General features: G+C 36.4%; 1 protein-coding gene across 49 annotated transcripts in view; it reads left to right on the top strand.

Annotated features, from left to right (window-relative positions):
• RIMS2 (regulating synaptic membrane exocytosis 2) overlaps window positions 1-17,240 on the top strand; it is a 748,357-nt gene that overhangs the window by 539,104 nt on the left and 192,013 nt on the right. For 36 of the 49 annotated variants that reach the window (XM_073330341.1, XM_073330345.1, XM_073330342.1 and 33 more), the window contains 2 exons: window positions 11,253-11,318; window positions 14,791-14,853. The exons of 12 other annotated variants lie outside the window; for them this stretch is intronic. In XM_073330341.1, coding sequence (XP_073186442.1) covers window positions 11,253-11,318; window positions 14,791-14,853 — 129 coding nt within the window. The remainder of the gene's footprint in view (window positions 1-11,252; window positions 11,319-14,790; window positions 14,854-17,240) is intronic. One more of the 49 variants, XM_073330350.1, reaches the window with a different exon arrangement.

Here is a 17,240-nt window from a genome sequence, read left to right as displayed (position 1 = left end):
GTCCTGAATCTTAGCGCCTTACCTAAGACCAGTGGTTCTTCTTTAGTTCTTAAAGAAGTTTTACTCCTGCTGCAGACAGCAGTAGCGGGGAGAGAATGAGACATGGCCCTACTGTTGCACATCATCCCCTGCTGGGCATCAGTGCTTCCTTCTGAACATTCCAGTGGGTTTCTTCTTGACTGGGAGTCAGCAAAGGACCTTCCTGTCACTGTGCCTCTGCATTGCTCCAGCTCTTCCATACATTCTCTAGTATCCTTTGCAAATGACTCCCTAGATTCCAGCCAGTCTGGTCAGTTGCCTAAATTGTCAAGAGCATTTTGTGGCACTTCAACATTTGTGTCTTGGTGCTTCAGCTTCCACCTCAGCATTTTGGTGCTTGCTCAACTATTTGCTTTTCCTCTGTGCATCTGCACCTGCCCAGATGTTTCAGTACTAGCCTCCATGCTTTTGCATCTTCTTGAATTGTTTAAAAATGCAATTTCCTGTTAGTGTGTCAATGTACCCGTTTATTTTTATCAACCTACTAGCACCTAAGTTATGGTTTTCCAGCACCTTGTGTTTAGTAGGCTTCTTGGAACATTGACTCCTACTACATATTCTTGGTGTGAAATATTTTTGTTGTTCATTTCCACCACCCAACTTTTCCTTTTAATATATGTCAAGAAAGAAAGAAATAAACTTTGAATCATGTTAGTGCAGCAGAACTGTGTCTAAGATGGACAGCCATGTTCTGTGTGTCCTCTGTCTTTGAATTGACCATGGTGTGTAGGGTCAGCAAGTTTGCTTGCAGATGTCCACCAATGTGAGCAGCGTTTTCATACCCACTTTGAAGAACACCTTGGATATTCATGTAAGTCTAGTGTAAGGTATTACTTATACTGATGCAGACCACACTCTCTTCTCATAAGACCAGGTGGGCAACTTGCTTATTGAAGTACCAGGTGGAGTAACACGCTCAGCTACAGGTGCCGTGAAGCATTTGGCTTCTCAATAGTAGGGCCCCAGCTCATTGGATAAGACAGAGATATTCCCCTGTTGAAGGCCTTGAATCCACAGTTTTGTACTGAGGATGAAGGATTTCCCTTCCTACCACCCATGTGCTCAAAGTAGAGAGGAGGAAGAGGAGGATTCTGGTCAGTGCCTGCTCCTAGTTCTCTGTGAGATTGCAATGATGGCCACAGTAAGGCATTGTTCTCTCCCTGTCTCTACAGGGATGTCTCTCAGAAAAGAGAGTGCTCTTTGCACCAAGACTAATGATTGTGTCTTAAAAGTTGGTGATCTTGGGATAGGAAATTCAGGACTTCATGTCAGTGCTTCTTATGCCAAAGACTGCAGCATAGCCAGTTTCCAAAGGTCTGGTGACACACTATGCCTCCCCATCCAGATGACACTTCCAGATGGTTTGGAGGGGGCAGGCTGAGGATTAGATGACCAGAGCTGCTGCTTGGGACTGATGGTCTGGGGCAGTGGTTCTCAATCACAGGTATGTGGACCCCTGGAGGTATGCAAAGGTCTTCCAGCAGATACATCAACTCATCTAGATATCTGCCTAGTTTTACAATAGGCTACATAAAAAGCACTAGCGACGTCGGTACAACTAAAGTGTCTTACAATGACTTGTTTGTACTGCTCTATATACTATACACTGAAATGTAAGTACAATATTCATATTCCGATTGATTCATTTTATAATGATATGGTAAAAATGAGAAAGTAAGCTATTTTTCAGTAATAGTGTGTGTGACACTTTTGTATTTTTATGCCTGATTTTGTAAGCAAGTAGTTTTTAAGTGAGACGAAACTTGGGGGTACACAAGACAAATCAGACTCCTGAAAGGGGTATAGTAGTTGGAAAAGATTGAGAGCCACTGGTCTGCAGGACTCATCTGATACTAAATTCACGTTTTCTGTGCGAAACACCAACATAGCAATGGCAAAGAGGATGTTTCTACTTTTCTCCAGTTTTTGCAGAAGCCATCCAAGGCAGCTGATATTGAGTTAAATTTTGTACAGGAAGGTACAAAAGGCTACAGTCAAGAGATACCTAGGCAAGGAATCCCTGACCAAGTAGAGTTGCCATGTCCTTGCAGCCTATTTTTGACCAGCTGCTTCTAAGTTGATAAAGAAAATGTATAACTACTTCAAAGACCATGCCAACTCCTCCCACACTTCACATTAGAAGTACGAAGTGGAGGTAGCTATGGCTAGAGGGAAGGCCAGCCATAGCTAAAGTTCTCTGCCCAGAATCCTCATCTTGCAGTACTCGGAATCATTTGAATGAAAGATTTACTTTTTTGTCATTGTAACTCTTCACATTGTGAACTACAAACTTTAATGGCAGTCAGATTGTAGTTTTGGAAGAAATCTTTCATCCTGATAATTGATTCTCTTTCCAAAGAGAAATGTCAGGACCTAGATCTGGGCTGCATTAGAATCAGGAAGATTTTAGAAGGCTTGGATGCTTCTTGGATTCTTCTCCCTTTTTGGAAGCTGTGTTCATTAGATTCCAGTCATATAATTTGTAAAAGATTTCCACACAGTCTTTGGACCAACTTTTAAAAACAATATTATTAGATTAGCACATCTACTTTGGTAGGGCTACTCTTTCATTTCTCTTTAACTAGAAATACCATTATATACTAGTGGATATTGCTTATTAGCCTCTTAGATTTGCTATCTATGGATGGATGTTATGAAAGTGAAAACTGGGTTATTGGTCTGTAACTGGAATTTTCAGAACTTGTCTCCTTTATAGTTATATATTTGCTTCCAGCATCTCTGTTTGTATGAGAGTCTTCATTCTTCTTTTAAATGGAAGCTACCTGAGAAATGGAAGATGGTTCATTGGACTTTGGATTTATAGTGAATGCTTTGTTTCCATGTTACACATAGAGTCTTAACAATCAACATTTTAAAAAACACCTTATTTTTTATCATCTTCTGAAGTCCCACATAGCCATGCTATGCATGATCCAATTATATGGAGTAATCTGTGGAAGAAACAAACTGAAAACTTTCATTACAGGAAAGTAACCTAGTTTTCTCAAAATATTAATAACTTTTCCTTGAAAATGTTTAAGTATTTTACCCAGTTTTGATACTTCAGATTTAAAAGTTGGTAATTATTTCAGTACTTCCAGGCAATATTTTTATGGATGCTCTATCCACAAGCCGTCTGACCTTCATGTTTCTGTTGTGTGATGTAAATTATTCCCTCTTTGTTTTATTGTTTCATATTTGTATTTTTGTTTCTGTCATGCTTTCAGTCATTGTCTCACGCTACCTGGCTCTCGATATACTCAGTCCTTTGACCACCACCACAGAGATGCCAGGTATATATTTTCCTCTGTGTGATACTATGTGAATAACTGCATGTACCTGTGTGTACCAACATTGTATAGTGGTAGAAGATAAAATTCCAGAGAACTGTGCTTAGTACCAAAATAAATAATGTATTTTTAGAAAAATTTGATGTCTGGATTATTAGTTGGTAGACAATTGGATAGGATAATATTTTTATAAGATGTATTTTTTTTACATTTTTCAGGCCCAAAAGTCTGAAAATTGGTACCACATAAAAATGAAACTACATTTTTATAGTTGCAGTTGTCTCTCTCCAATAAAGTTATTAAAGACAACTATTTAAAATCAATCAACATAAACACTAAACAGAAATATATCTGCCACATATAGTATTTAAACTGTATAAGCCTTTTTGCTCTAGGGTTACAACAGACAAATCCTAAGTGTGATAATTATATTTTTATATTCTTACCTGCATGTTAATTTATTTTACATATTTTTATTTCCAGTAATTTTTCTAAGTTGACCAGTGCTCTGTTTCTCATTTCAGTTTGTATATGCTGAGTTCTATTTTTGATGATTACTTCATTTGCTGAAAGTTTCCTGCTTTTCATGTTTGTTTGTCTTCATCTCATTTTTGTGTTGCTTTTCATTGTGTTCACCCTTTATGTTTTGGCAGCAAGGATCACACAATGTATCCTCTCTTTTGCGAAGATGCAATCAGGTTACTCCGTTCCCATAAGATGTGTCGTACTTATTCTGAGGGTGCTTACTATGATCTTGAGAGGTATAATTGGTGTGCAGTATATTATTTATTCTCCCATTTATACTTAGGTAGACAGTAATCCATTCAGGTTCAGAACTAAACAATGTATATTTTTTAGCAGTACATTTATACATTAAAGATACTGTACAATATACTGTGATTATTTGCAAATATATTAATCTAAGATTTATTACCTAGAAGTATATTTATATCTTTAAATACTAAGAAAAACGGAACGGTTTCCTAAAAGAAACAGTCATATTTAGAAAACAGAGTATATTAATAAATATAAGGGGTTTTTAATAGCTCATAATTTTTGGCTGGGATTTTTAAAAGTGCTCACTGCTGTCTGAACTCTGCTTCTATTGGAGACAAAGGTTAAATTCTTGAAAATCCTTTGATTGAAAAATTCTGACAGAGATTCTTTTTAATACTTGTAAAGTATGTATTTATTATTCATTCATTTTAGTTATAGGTATTTCTAAAGTTCTCATTCAATAGTTTCTGAGTACCTCACATGCATTAATTAATTTAGTTTCACAACACCCATCTGTAGTAGGGAACATTATTCACTCTGTTTTATAGATGGCAAAGATGAGGCAGAAAGAAGTTTAGCCCATAGTAGCTTATTTATTATTTAGCAATATCAGGGAATATAAAATATTCCATGTGGAATATAGTTTCATCTCAGGCTTGTCTACATGGGGAAGTAGCCCAGCATAGCTAGTGTATTTGGAAGTGGATTAAGCTAAACTGCAAAAAAGGCACTCTATGCAGAATAAGAGTGTTGACATGGGGATTTTCTGGAGAATAACTATTACACTTTAAATTCACATAGCATATTTTGCACTACCTTGTAGTAAGTAACAATAAGTGCTAGTATGGTGCTGTATTTGGAACAGATTATTAGCATACAGTTCTTTCAGCAAAACACTAAATGTAAGAAAAATGTCTGAATGGTTTTGTGGGAATGCTACAATATGAAGATATCACTCCAATATGCTATGAAATTATTAAGGCCAGATTCTAATCTCATTTAGTATACTTAATAGTAGATATTGCCATTTCTTTAAAGGAGGAGCTGATATGTAGCTCTTCTGCATTTGTCCATTGCAGGAACTGAAAAATTCCTCCTACATTCATTCATGGTTGCCATCTTGATCTCACTCAATCAGAATGACAAATCCTCATAGCATTTTTAAAGCTTTGTTTTGTATTAAAACAGCATAAAATCCCTTTAGTATCTGTAGAACTGGATTAAGAGATAAAAACAAAAATAAAATGGTAGCCAGAATTTTTACATTCCCACAGAACTCTTCAAATCCTAAAGGTACCTTGTTCAAAAATTCCTTCTCATACATTTCCTTGGCATGACAATTCCTCTGAGGACTCTTCCATGTCAGGACAGCTTGACAAGCTCTGCCTGGCTGCCTGATGATGTAAAGTTTAATTGGCCGGTGATAGGACAATAATTGGGGAGAACTCTGAATTACTGCAGAGAATTCTTTCCCAGGTATCTGGCTGGGGGTCTTGCCCACATGCTCAGGATCTAACTGATCACCATTTTTGGGGTTGGGAAGGAATTTCCCCCAGATCAGATTGCAGAGACCCTGGGGGTGGGGTTGGGGGTGGTTTGCCTTCCTCTGCAGCATGGGGCATGGGTCACTTGCAGGTTTAAAATAGTGGAAAAGGTGGATTATCTGTAACTTTAAGTCTTTAAATCATGATTTGAGGATTTCAGTAGGTCATCCAGAGGTTATGGCTCTATTACAGGAGTGGGTGGGAGAGGTTCTGTGGCCTGAAATGTGCAGGAGGTCAGACTAGATGATCATGATGGTTCCTTCTGGCTTTAAAGTCTGTGAGTTATGAGACTGAACACCCGTAAATGCTGTTACCTAGGAAGCTACCTACAGTAGAGTTTGGCTATTCTAAACTGAATGATTAACAAATCATCACCATAGATTTTTTTGTTTTTGTGGCTTGTGCCACCTTCCCGGAGCGAATTAACAGTAGGTTAATTCTGCCATAACTGTGCAGACACACTTCTCAAGGCAGTGCTGCATGTGTTCATGTCACACTCCCTGTCAGTCCCGGCCCTGACTGGGGAAGCTGATGATACAACCAGTGGACAAAATTCAGTGATTAATCCTGGTCACGTGCCACCTAAGGCACATTGCACACATGCTAAGAAGAAACTTTCCTAACACTTTCTATTACAAGACTCTGTTTTCAGCTGGTTATAATTTTGCCAAACCTCAATCGTTTGGGCTAATACTTTCCATGATGATTGTTAGCCTCAGGCAGATTATATTATTATTACTATTATTTAAGTTTAAGATACAATCGTTCATTTGTCTCCAAATCACTGCACTAAATATGGACCTGCCAGGGCTGCAAGCCTACTCCTGCTGGCTACCACCAGCTACTGTGGTATGAACAACTGGAACTGAGAGCAGGGAAGACTGTCCCTCTCTGTCACCACAATGCACCACAGTATGAACTCTGTCCCCTCTGGGGATGCCAGTCTTCCATCACCCACTTTAACTGGATTACTTCACCACTTTACCAACCTATGGTCTCCAAACCAAACCAATTACTACACCCAGCATTCACAACTCCTTGTGTAGGTGCAGGGTGAGGGAGGTAATCTGGTAAAGGGCTGTGTGCAGAAGTTATGGTGTCTGGTCTGTGGTGTATAGTGGTTGTGATAATGATAAGACTTGCACTTGTAGGTGCAAGAGCATAAGATATGTATTGTTAAGTTGCTTAAATTTTCACAGTTAGGTTTGTATATTAGCCGTTGTTGGTGGGTGTATGAGTCAAAGCAAGTAGAGCAGGTCATTCTTTGCATGGAAATGTTCTCGGGGATCATTGTCCTGGCAGAAAAAATTGTCCTGTTTTCTGTTTCTAGGGAGCATGGCACTAATAAAGCAATTTCACTGTGCAACTAAATATCTTCTCTTTGCCAGGAACAAAACAGAATATGTATTAATATAAATGGCAATATGCTCTGTACATCTGAGATTAGAATCTGACTCCTTCATGAACATTTTGAACGATCATGAATTTTTAATATAGCTACTTTATTTCCTTTATAATGTTTTCTTCGTGTGTGTGTGTGTGTGTGTTTGTGTAAATAGCTATTACTTGGCAAGCTTCATACCATTTATTTTGCCTAATCTGAGGATTATGGTTCCTTTTAAAAATTTTTTTTTAGATTTATATGCATATTTTTATCGGGGAATTTTGGTAAAGCTCCTAGAGAACATAAAGTGGTCAATCAGAGTTTAGAGAGATTTATACAGCAGAGAATGTAAGCTGTTACAAGTAGGGTTTTTTTAACCTCAGATAATTGAGCAGTCCTTCTTGAAGCTAAATTAGCCACATCTTGTACTTTGGATTCTTCATAGGTTATTGTGCCCTGTTGTATCTCGATGAAGTATTCTAGTATTCTTCCCCATTGTTGCATTTTACCTCCTATTGCAATTTACTCACTAGATTTCTCAAATCTGCTGTGCTTATTATCTAATTCAGTGTTGTACTTCTGTAGCCTTTGAACCCGTTGATTATTATGGTGTATGCAAGTAATTAACGGCTAATGGTACTAAGCTTCCTCATTATTCCCACATTCTCTATTAGTCCCCCCTTACTCATAAGCAGATGATCCAGATGCATTCTTCTCTGCTTGAATCTTCTATCTTACTTGTTAGCCTAAAGCAATCTTGTTCATTAAATCCTGCATAACTATATATTAATATGAAGATATAGTGCTTTTTGCAGTGTAGGTGAACATGTAAATAAGTTAAGCAACAGACACATTAGTGTTATCTCCAAATTACACAGAACATTCAAAAGGTACCTCAGTCACTGCTGTGTGACCAAAAAGAGAAAAATAACAATCAGATTACAACTTCCAAAGTACCTTCAATTTAAAGCCCTCAAGATTGCTTACAAATATAATTCAAGCCTCCTCTGTGTGTGATTATTCCCAGTTTACAAATGGGGAAAAAAGGCACAGAGAGAAAGAGGGTATGCAGCTTGCCAGAGATCATATAACAATTTCACAGCAGAGCAGGAAATATATTCCTGGGGCCAGAGCCTCAGTTGGTAGAAAGTCAGTGGAGCTACGCTGACGTATAACAGATGAGGATCTGGCTCCAGATCTTCTGAATCACAGTCTTGTGATTCAAGAAGACAGAGACAATTCAACCAAATTGCTGCATATGTAAAGCATTTTCTTGAAAGCATGAAAAGAAATTAGACAATTAAAATAGCGATCTTAATTAATTAGTTAATTTTTACATAATAAAAAAGCAGTTACCCTGGTTTGTCTGAGTCTGGTTTCAGACTGTGGGCCAGATCTTCAGATAGTGTGAATCAACATAACTGAAGAATGGAGCTATACCAGTTTATACTAGCTCAGGATCTCACTCTCAGAGTTCTCATTTTAGCACCTGTGCTAGTCACCTAAAAGAGAAAAATTTTGATCAGTAATGCCAGAACATGAATGTGTGTATATGTATAACTGAAAAGCCATATGTGAATTGTGGGATAGTTTGTAACTTTGCACAAAGCCCTGAGTACAGAATCATAGAATATTAGGCTTGGAAGAAACCTCAGGAGGTCATCAAGTCTAATCCCCTGCTCAAAGTAGTTGTTACAAACTTCAGCTGGAGTCAGAAAATAAATCTAGTAAAGCAAAAATAGTCCTGTGCAGGCTTAATTCAACTATTAAAATGGTCTATTGAGGTTCAGAGTGCCTTCAGATTTAAGGAATGTTTTGATCTCTTCAATCCAAGTGGTATGTATCTATCTATGTTGACATTCCAGTTATGAGAATCATCTCACCAAGTTTTAGTTAAATCTAATAGATTATAGTCTCCATCATTTCTCCTACTTTTTCTTGTTTTTATCCCATATTCTGATAGTTGTTCATAGACACTTGAATGCTAATTAATGCACAGTACTTATCTTATTCTTCAGCATCTGTTAAAAAAATCAAATAGTTTAAATCTTCTTTCTTGTTTTGAGTTTGTGTTTTGGGAATACATGAAAAATTTCTTCAGTTATGCAAAATCTTCTCATATACCTAGTTTAACACCTGTCTAACAAGCAATATACCACATCTGAATCCAATTTACAACCCATGTGAAGACCAGCTAATTCATTCAATCACCTCTCATCAAGAACTGTTCCTTAAATCCAAACACCACTTTTTATACTGTTAGTCTTTACTATCAGTCTCATACCTCTTTCACTTTTACTTAACACTGAATGTCTGAGAAGATAAGCTACATCAATTCAAAATTCAGTTCCTGAAATCATTCTTGATTATACTAAATATTCCTTCACAGGTGTCATTTATTCTCACATGGATTACAATCACTGGGAATTTTCTATAGTTCATGAGGATATCAAGCATTATTTTATAACATATTTTGTGCTGACATCCAGGAAAAGGCAGGCAATCCTGTTTTCATCTGGCCCAAAGATATCTTGTGGCATATTTCTCACGATGGACTCATTAATCAGGATTACTTGCTGCTTCTTTCTGTTTGATGGTTGCCATGCAGTGCTTGTTGTTAACCATTTAGGGGCAGCTACTTACCTCCTGTGGGCTCTCATCGTTGGAATTTTCTTCTTTCTTGTCAATTTGACTAGACATTGTGGATATCAGTGTGAGATGGCTGCCTGCGCATTTCTCTTTTGCTCTTCCTTTAGTTTCTAGTCTTTCTAGATGTTGTATTCTTCAGCCTTCCTTTATATCATGTCTCCATTCCATACAGGTTTTCAGTTTTTCATAACTCTCCTGATAATCATTTCATTTAATCTCTAACTATTTCAGCGCTCTGTATATCTTTCAGTGATTTAGCTGCCATTTGAGTCCACCTTTGTCTCCAGAATAAAAATGTACTTGCACTTCATCTATAGCTCTCTTGATCTTTGTTCACAAACAAAAAAGGAACCTATGCCATGAAACTGTCTTAGATCTTTCAATAGTCATTCTTTATGGCAGTTTGCTATTACTGCAGGTAGTCTTTTGTTTGGAACCCATTAATATCAGGATACTCTCTTTTTGCTGATACAGACTAACACGGATACCATGCTGAAACATGAATTAACAATGAGGAGTCCTTGTGGCTGTTAATTCATGAACTCCCTGTTTCCAACTTGTAGTTGACCTCTTTTAATGTAATAGCCCAGATGGTTGCACTAGTTGGTACCCCAGTTTACCACACAGCACCTAATTTCTACTCAGATCAAAGTCATTTTAGCCATCATCCCAGCTGGCCTTTCGGAGTTTTACTTGCCCTTTTATAAATACTTGGGAAATCATTCAGCTGCTTTCCTCCGCATTTCTTTCCTTATTCACAAATTCAATACAATGATTTTGGTTCAGATCACAGTTCACACTTCCACAGTCACTCCCTTTAAAGAGACTCAGATGAACTCAAAAGTGTAGCATAATGAATGGTCTCAACATTTTTATTACAAATTCATTTTAAAAGGAAAACATTCTGTGTATGTAGTCTAGCTATGCCAATATTCACTAGTCACACTCATATCAAACTTGAGTTTTGGGTGGACTCTGTTGAACGCTTCCCTTCTCATCTGGCATCTCAAAGCCCAGCTTCATCACTTAAGAGACCACACTGTTTTTTATTCTTTTAAGATGCCTTCATGACTCTTTTATTTTCATCCTTTTTGTTTACATCGAAGGGCTTGTGCTTGGAGAACAATGGAAGCTGATTTATGCATGTAGGTGCAGGAGATGTATTTCTCATCTGTTCAGCTATTTTATTGGTTCACTTTACAATAAGGAAATTAACTTTTGATTTCTGTTACCAATCATGGAATTTCACAACATCCATATCTTATATTTCCTGAAATACTCACCTGCTTAAACACCACTTACATGCTGATATGACTGAGCTGTTAGGAAAAATCTTTGTATAGCTCACAAGGCCTGAATACATTATTAATCATGGCTGAATACTAATTGAATGTGAAAAAATTAAATTAATTTGGCTTTGAATATTTATGTTTTTAGTAGATATTGCTGTACAGGAAGTGGACTAGCATACTGTATGTGCATCATCTCTATGATACAACAAGGATAAACACTCAATTATAAGGCACTATTAAAATGTCTAAATATCTGTGCTATTTATTTCATATTCAGGAGGACTAGGCAGGAGAGAAGAGTGCCTAATACATATTATGACGACACTACCCATACTCCTGAAAGGTATTTTCATTTATATAGTAGAAATAGATAAGTTTCAGTAATATAACATTTTGTGAGCAGTGTACTGTAGAATTATGAATTGGCCAAGAATCATGATACTGAAATTTACAATGCATTTCATGGAGTATTGTTTAAATTTGGAGCAATCAGGCTTCATGGTTTGAAATGCTAAATGTTATTTTAGCACTACATGAACTACTTTCTGTATTTTAACTAAAAATGTTACCAGGAAACATGTTTATTGGTAGGGAGGAGCGGGGGAAAATACCAACAATTTAGGTGAGTTAGGTGGTTTCCCCCTTAATTACAATATGCCTCCCATAGCTAGGATTTTCAAGTAATTTTATTGTTAAAAGGGCAGTGTAGTTTTCTCAGTTGTATTATTTTAAGGCTCTGATCCAGCAAAGTGCTTAAGCATGTGCTTAATTTTAAGCATGCAAGTAGTTGCATTGATTTTGGTGTGATTAAGCACATGCTTGAGTTCTTTGCTGAATTGGAGACTAAGTCAGTATTGTCCCTCCTAAATTTTGGAGTGTATCTGAAAATTTGCACAATTCTGAGACTACATCTAGTCAGCTCAAAAGTGTGAGAAGAGTTGAGAGAATTGGTAACTCATTAGCCACAAGCAATTTATTTAGTCTACATTCAAACCTCATACACAAATACAATCATATTTATATCCCTTTTGTAAAATTTAGTTTCATATTTATACATTACAATTGTGTACAGTAAAAGACCTCTACAATATTTTAAAATAGAGGTTTGATGTTTTATTGAATATATTTATTAAAATATAATTAATACAAACAATTAATTTCCTAAAATCAAGATAGTCTTGATCATTTCATAAATAGCCACCATTACAACTTTATAATTAATACAGCACTGATTTAGTTTTAAATGCTGTTATTAATAAAAATAAAGACACAAAAAGGGTTGCATTTAACTCAGGTAGAAAAACTCTTGTTCTCTGAGTATCTGAGTACCAGGTGTTCCATCTCCTTTTTTCCCTGCTGAGTGACATCCACTCCTTACTTTGTTTTTATGATATGGTGTAGAACTTCAGCTAGATTTCTTTCAAGAAATGCCAGTTCTCTTCCTAAAATTATTATATTATAAATAATTAAAAATAAATGTAAGCATAATAATCATAATAATGCAAATTACTTATTAGGCAAGGTCATTGAGTTAGAATGGAATATGAGCCATTCCAAGGCCATGGAATCATGATGCAGACAACAGAAGTTTATTGTATTTTATTTATGTATTGCAATTTTTACCAAATGGTCTCATCCACTGCTCTGGATGCATCTACATCCAGTCCAAAATATCCCCAATAAAAAAAGCCAAAGATCAGACCAACTCAGTTGCACCAAATCCCTGTGATCAAGCCACAACTAGAACTTTACCACACCCTAACCCATCATCTTACTCCTATCCCTAAGGAAAAGGCTGAAGGAACAAATGGGCATTTCAGTATGACCCGGAAGTAAACAAATTCTCAGTTTAGCAAACTGATATGAGAATCAGATTTCACAGTTGAGGACCCCTCACTGAAAATGCACCTCTCCCCCACCCCTAGCATTCTCCCAGTTTAACTAAGATATTGAGTACCGAAGATGATCTCAATTGTCATGTTAAAATATGAAAAGAGATGGAATCTCAAAGGTAACCAAAGATCCAACCCAGTTAGGGATTTATTAAAACCAGCAATTTTGAATTTCACCCAGAAATGGATTGAAAACCAGTGAAGATCACCAAGGATAACACACCTCCTCTGAGAAACACCCTTTAATGAATGGACCATCATGTTCTATGGTTTCAGAGCAGTCCTAAGAAGTAGCTTCCTGTAGCATGCATTGCAGTAATCCAAACCTGAGTTGACAAAATAGCAGACACAAATTTTGAACCTGAAACAAAAGTTTGCAACATGTTGGTCAAGCACACATGATCAGGAGCACTCTTGCATTCTGCTATATCCTGATAATCCAGAAGCTGGTGGGTCCTGTGTAAATTGCCCTCATTCAAGTCTTGGTCCTGGCCAGATACTACATAACCCCATCAACTGCTCGAGCCCAGTTTGATATGAAAAGGAGATGAACTGCTGAGTGACATCCACATAGTAAAGACGCAAGTAAAGCCCATACCACTTCATTGTCTTCCCGCAACTATCGAATACACACATTAATCAGGAAGGGTGACGGCAGAATTATGTGATACCCCACATGAGGTTGCTCCAGTACTATACCCTGAGACCTCAGAGGAAACAACTGTGTCACTCAAGAACTACTCCATCCATCCTTGCCATGGTTTGCAATAGTTTCAGCAAAAACCTTGTGTTCATCAGTATCAAAATCATTAAGAGGTTCAGCATGGACACTTGGTCTGGGATTTTCAATGGAGCCCAGAGAAGTTAGGTATCCAACTCTCTTTGACTTTCAAGGATCCCAGAGACTTAATTGAAAATCCCAGTCTTGGTTCTTGTTCACCATTTTCAGAGGATCATTGATCCATGAAACCACTGTAGTCTCAATGTTACATACCCAGGCCACTTGCAGGAGATCTGAGGACTCCATGTAGTACCCAAGTTGATTTGCATCACCATTTCTCTAACCCAGAGTTATATGAAGTGCATGTGTTTCCAGAGTTTTAGGGTAATGAATGATAAGAAGATTATCATGTGGTTTCTGGAAGAAGGACAGGTATTTAACTTAGAGGTTGTGACTCCATCTGCCCAAAATCTCTTTTTCCAATTCTGCTTCCGTTCAAACATAACCTTTCTGCAAACCACTTGATGTTGTTTTTGACTGATGTTGTTGATGTCATGTTACACATGTTTAAATCATTTAGCTCAGCCAGAGCAGTGCAGAGTAATAATGATTGTCATTTCATTGATTTTTCATTGTGGAGGCTGAATAGAATGCAACACCCCCCTCCCGCCTCCCTCCAAAACAAATAAAAAATCCCTCCAAAAAAAAAAAAATCTTCAATACATAACAGTAAACAGAATTTTAAAAATTGCTTTACTATTTAGAGGTGTTTTTAGGACATAGGTAAAAAAATGGTTTGGCTTACAGTATATGGCTTTTAAGTTTGACACTATCTCTCTATGGTCTAATCTGAAAAGTATTCCACACACACTCAAAGACAATGGAAGTATTGCATGCAAAAGCATTGAAAGATCAAGCCTTAAAGAAAGAAGTTAATAGTTAGGCAAACTTGCTGAAAATGATAGAATTCACTTACTGAAATATGTTGGGAATTAGATCTAAAATATACATAACTGTTGCCAGAAAGTGCCTGTTTTTCTTAATACCTCTTAGCAAAGAAGAGGAAATGCAAAAAACATATTGGAAGCAATTGAAAAAAATCTCTAGATTAGTGAGAAGCAAATATGACACATGAATTATAGTGTTTTTAATACTACCTATATTTATTTATAACACCTCTTTATTTTAACTGCATTGTAAAGGTGGTACAATGGTGCAAGTTCATGGGCAGATCATGTAGTCAATGGTTCAGCTGAAAACTATGGGTAAGTAAAGAGTGTAGTGATACTGAATATGTGTTCCTAATCTGCTTGTAGAGTTGACTAACCGTAGTAACCAATTTTATTTCTGATGTCATGTAAATCATCCTCCATTTCTTTCTCTATTGATCCCAGAAAAGGCATATTTGTTGGCTTGTCTCTTTCCAAGGTTTCCATTATGAGGACAGAAAAAACAGTGATGATGGCTGAACTACTTTATGTGAATCTTTTTAATATGTTGGGCTGTTCTTGAGAAAAAGGATTATGGTGGACGAAGGACACATACAATTTGGAACAAGATAAATTAAAGTCCAATATTGAATTTAGCTTAAAGAATTTGGACCTGATCCTACCAGCCCTTACTGCAGTGAGCAGCCCCATTGGGTACTTATTGAGTGGGATCTTGGAGGATCAAGCACAGAGTGTGATGCATATAGTGGTCAGTTCTGAAGTCCTTACTCCCATTGATTTACTGGGAATTTTTCTATAGTGAGAGCTGGTTAAGGTCTTCATAAGTGGACCTGCAGTGTTTCTTTTCTTTTCTTTTCTTTTCTTTTCTTTTCTTTTCTTTTCTTTTCTTTTCTGTAAAACTCCTTATATTTATTTTAGGATAAATATGAATTAATTATGTAAAAATAATAACCACTCATCTGTCTCTGTCCTATAATATTTTAAATATCAAAAATATGTTTTAAATTACACAAAATAAAGCCTGTAAATATAAATGGATATTTGAAATGCAATATGTATTGTGCCAATTTTTCAAATATAAAGTAGTGTAGAAAAAATTCCATAACCATTGAAAGAGTACAAAGTTATATTTTCATTTTGTTTCATTAGTAACATTATTTGGGTCTCTAGTATGGAAATGGTGTATTTACTCATTTTTCTATAGCAGCACAAAGTAAACATTTAACTTTGCAGAACTATTTAGTCAAATGTATGTTTGCCTCTATAAAACAGATGTGCAAGACTCAAGCTGTGCTGATCCAAATATTATAGACTGTACAAGTGTGAATGATTGACCTGGTGTATTGAAAGAAATTGTAGATACATGATTACTTATTTTAATATCTTTAAGACTAAAGATTTTACTAAAATAGTAATTGGTATTTGCTCTGTGTGTTCCACTGTTAATGAGAAATTTTTTGTTAGCCATCTAGTCTGGCATCCTTGTATATCACAGGCCCCCAACACCGTCCACTCTGAGAATTATGACAAAAGTAAAAAAAATTAATCAGTGTTCCTGCTCTGCAGCTATGTTTGTAACAGACTTTTGGATGGGCCCCAGAGCAACATCACCCAATGTACTTTCAGCTCTCTTTTTTTTCTGTGCACTCACCTGCCTGCTGACTCTTCAATTTCAGTTTTACTGGTAATGGGGAACATCCTCTTGCAGAGCCTGGGGTAGAGCATGTATGTGAGATCCCCCTGGAACAGTGCATGAGTAGCATGCGGATGATGCTTTCAAATGCACAAAGTAAACAAGCTGAAATGAGCGAGAAAAATTGAATGCTTTCTATTATCTTTTTCTGTTCTAGATATATAAGATATTCCTTGTGACAGTATTAGGTACAAAATGTTCCACTGATTGTTTTCCAATTTGGCAGTTTCCCTTCAAGACAAGCTTCCATCAGCACATCTGTAATTAAATCAGCAGTTGTAGTATAAAAATATATTTGTATTGAAAATTGACATACCAGGTCCTAGCTCTTTCTTGTTTTTCTTAACTCCATATTATAAAAAATATTAATTTGGTCAATTTAAACTAAAGCTATGTAGTGCAAAAAAAAAAGTTGTAGGTCTAAGTTGTTTTGTTGCACTAGAAACTTAAAATACCTTTATTATTTATCTGATATTTCTTAGGCTCAGCTCATAATAGAGGTTAATATGGTAGGCAGAGAGGAAAAAATAACCACAGTTTATAATTCAAGAAACAATTTGTGTTGGTACTCTGTGTACCAATTTTAATTAAGATCAGCACGGCTGTTACAAAAAAGCAAAAGTTGGTTTGGGACATATATGGTTCAATTTGACATTTAAGCAGACTATAAAGAATATTTTGAATATTTTAAAAATTCTTAATAATTATGCAAACTTTTCAAAAAATGAAACAAATTCCATTATTATCAGAGGAATTAAACAAGGGATTTTGGACTTTGACTCAAATCCTGACCTTTTTTAAAGTCAATGGCAAACCTCCCATTGACGTCAATGGGGCCAAATTTTCACCCTGCAAGTGGTCCCATTGAGATATGGCAGTATGGTCTGGTGCATAAAGTTAAGCAGATGCATAAAGCTTTCCAGAATTAGAGCTTTTGTGTGGACTCTTACAATTATAGTTAAAGATCTGCCGGGGTATCAGTCAGCAAATTACTACCAAAAATAAAGGA

This window comes from Lepidochelys kempii, chromosome 2 (genome assembly GCF_965140265.1).
Source record: "Lepidochelys kempii isolate rLepKem1 chromosome 2, rLepKem1.hap2, whole genome shotgun sequence".
NCBI lineage: Eukaryota > Metazoa > Chordata > Testudines > Cheloniidae > Lepidochelys > Lepidochelys kempii.
Note: the sequence above shows the minus strand (reverse complement) of the source record. Positions and strands in the feature narration are given on the sequence as shown.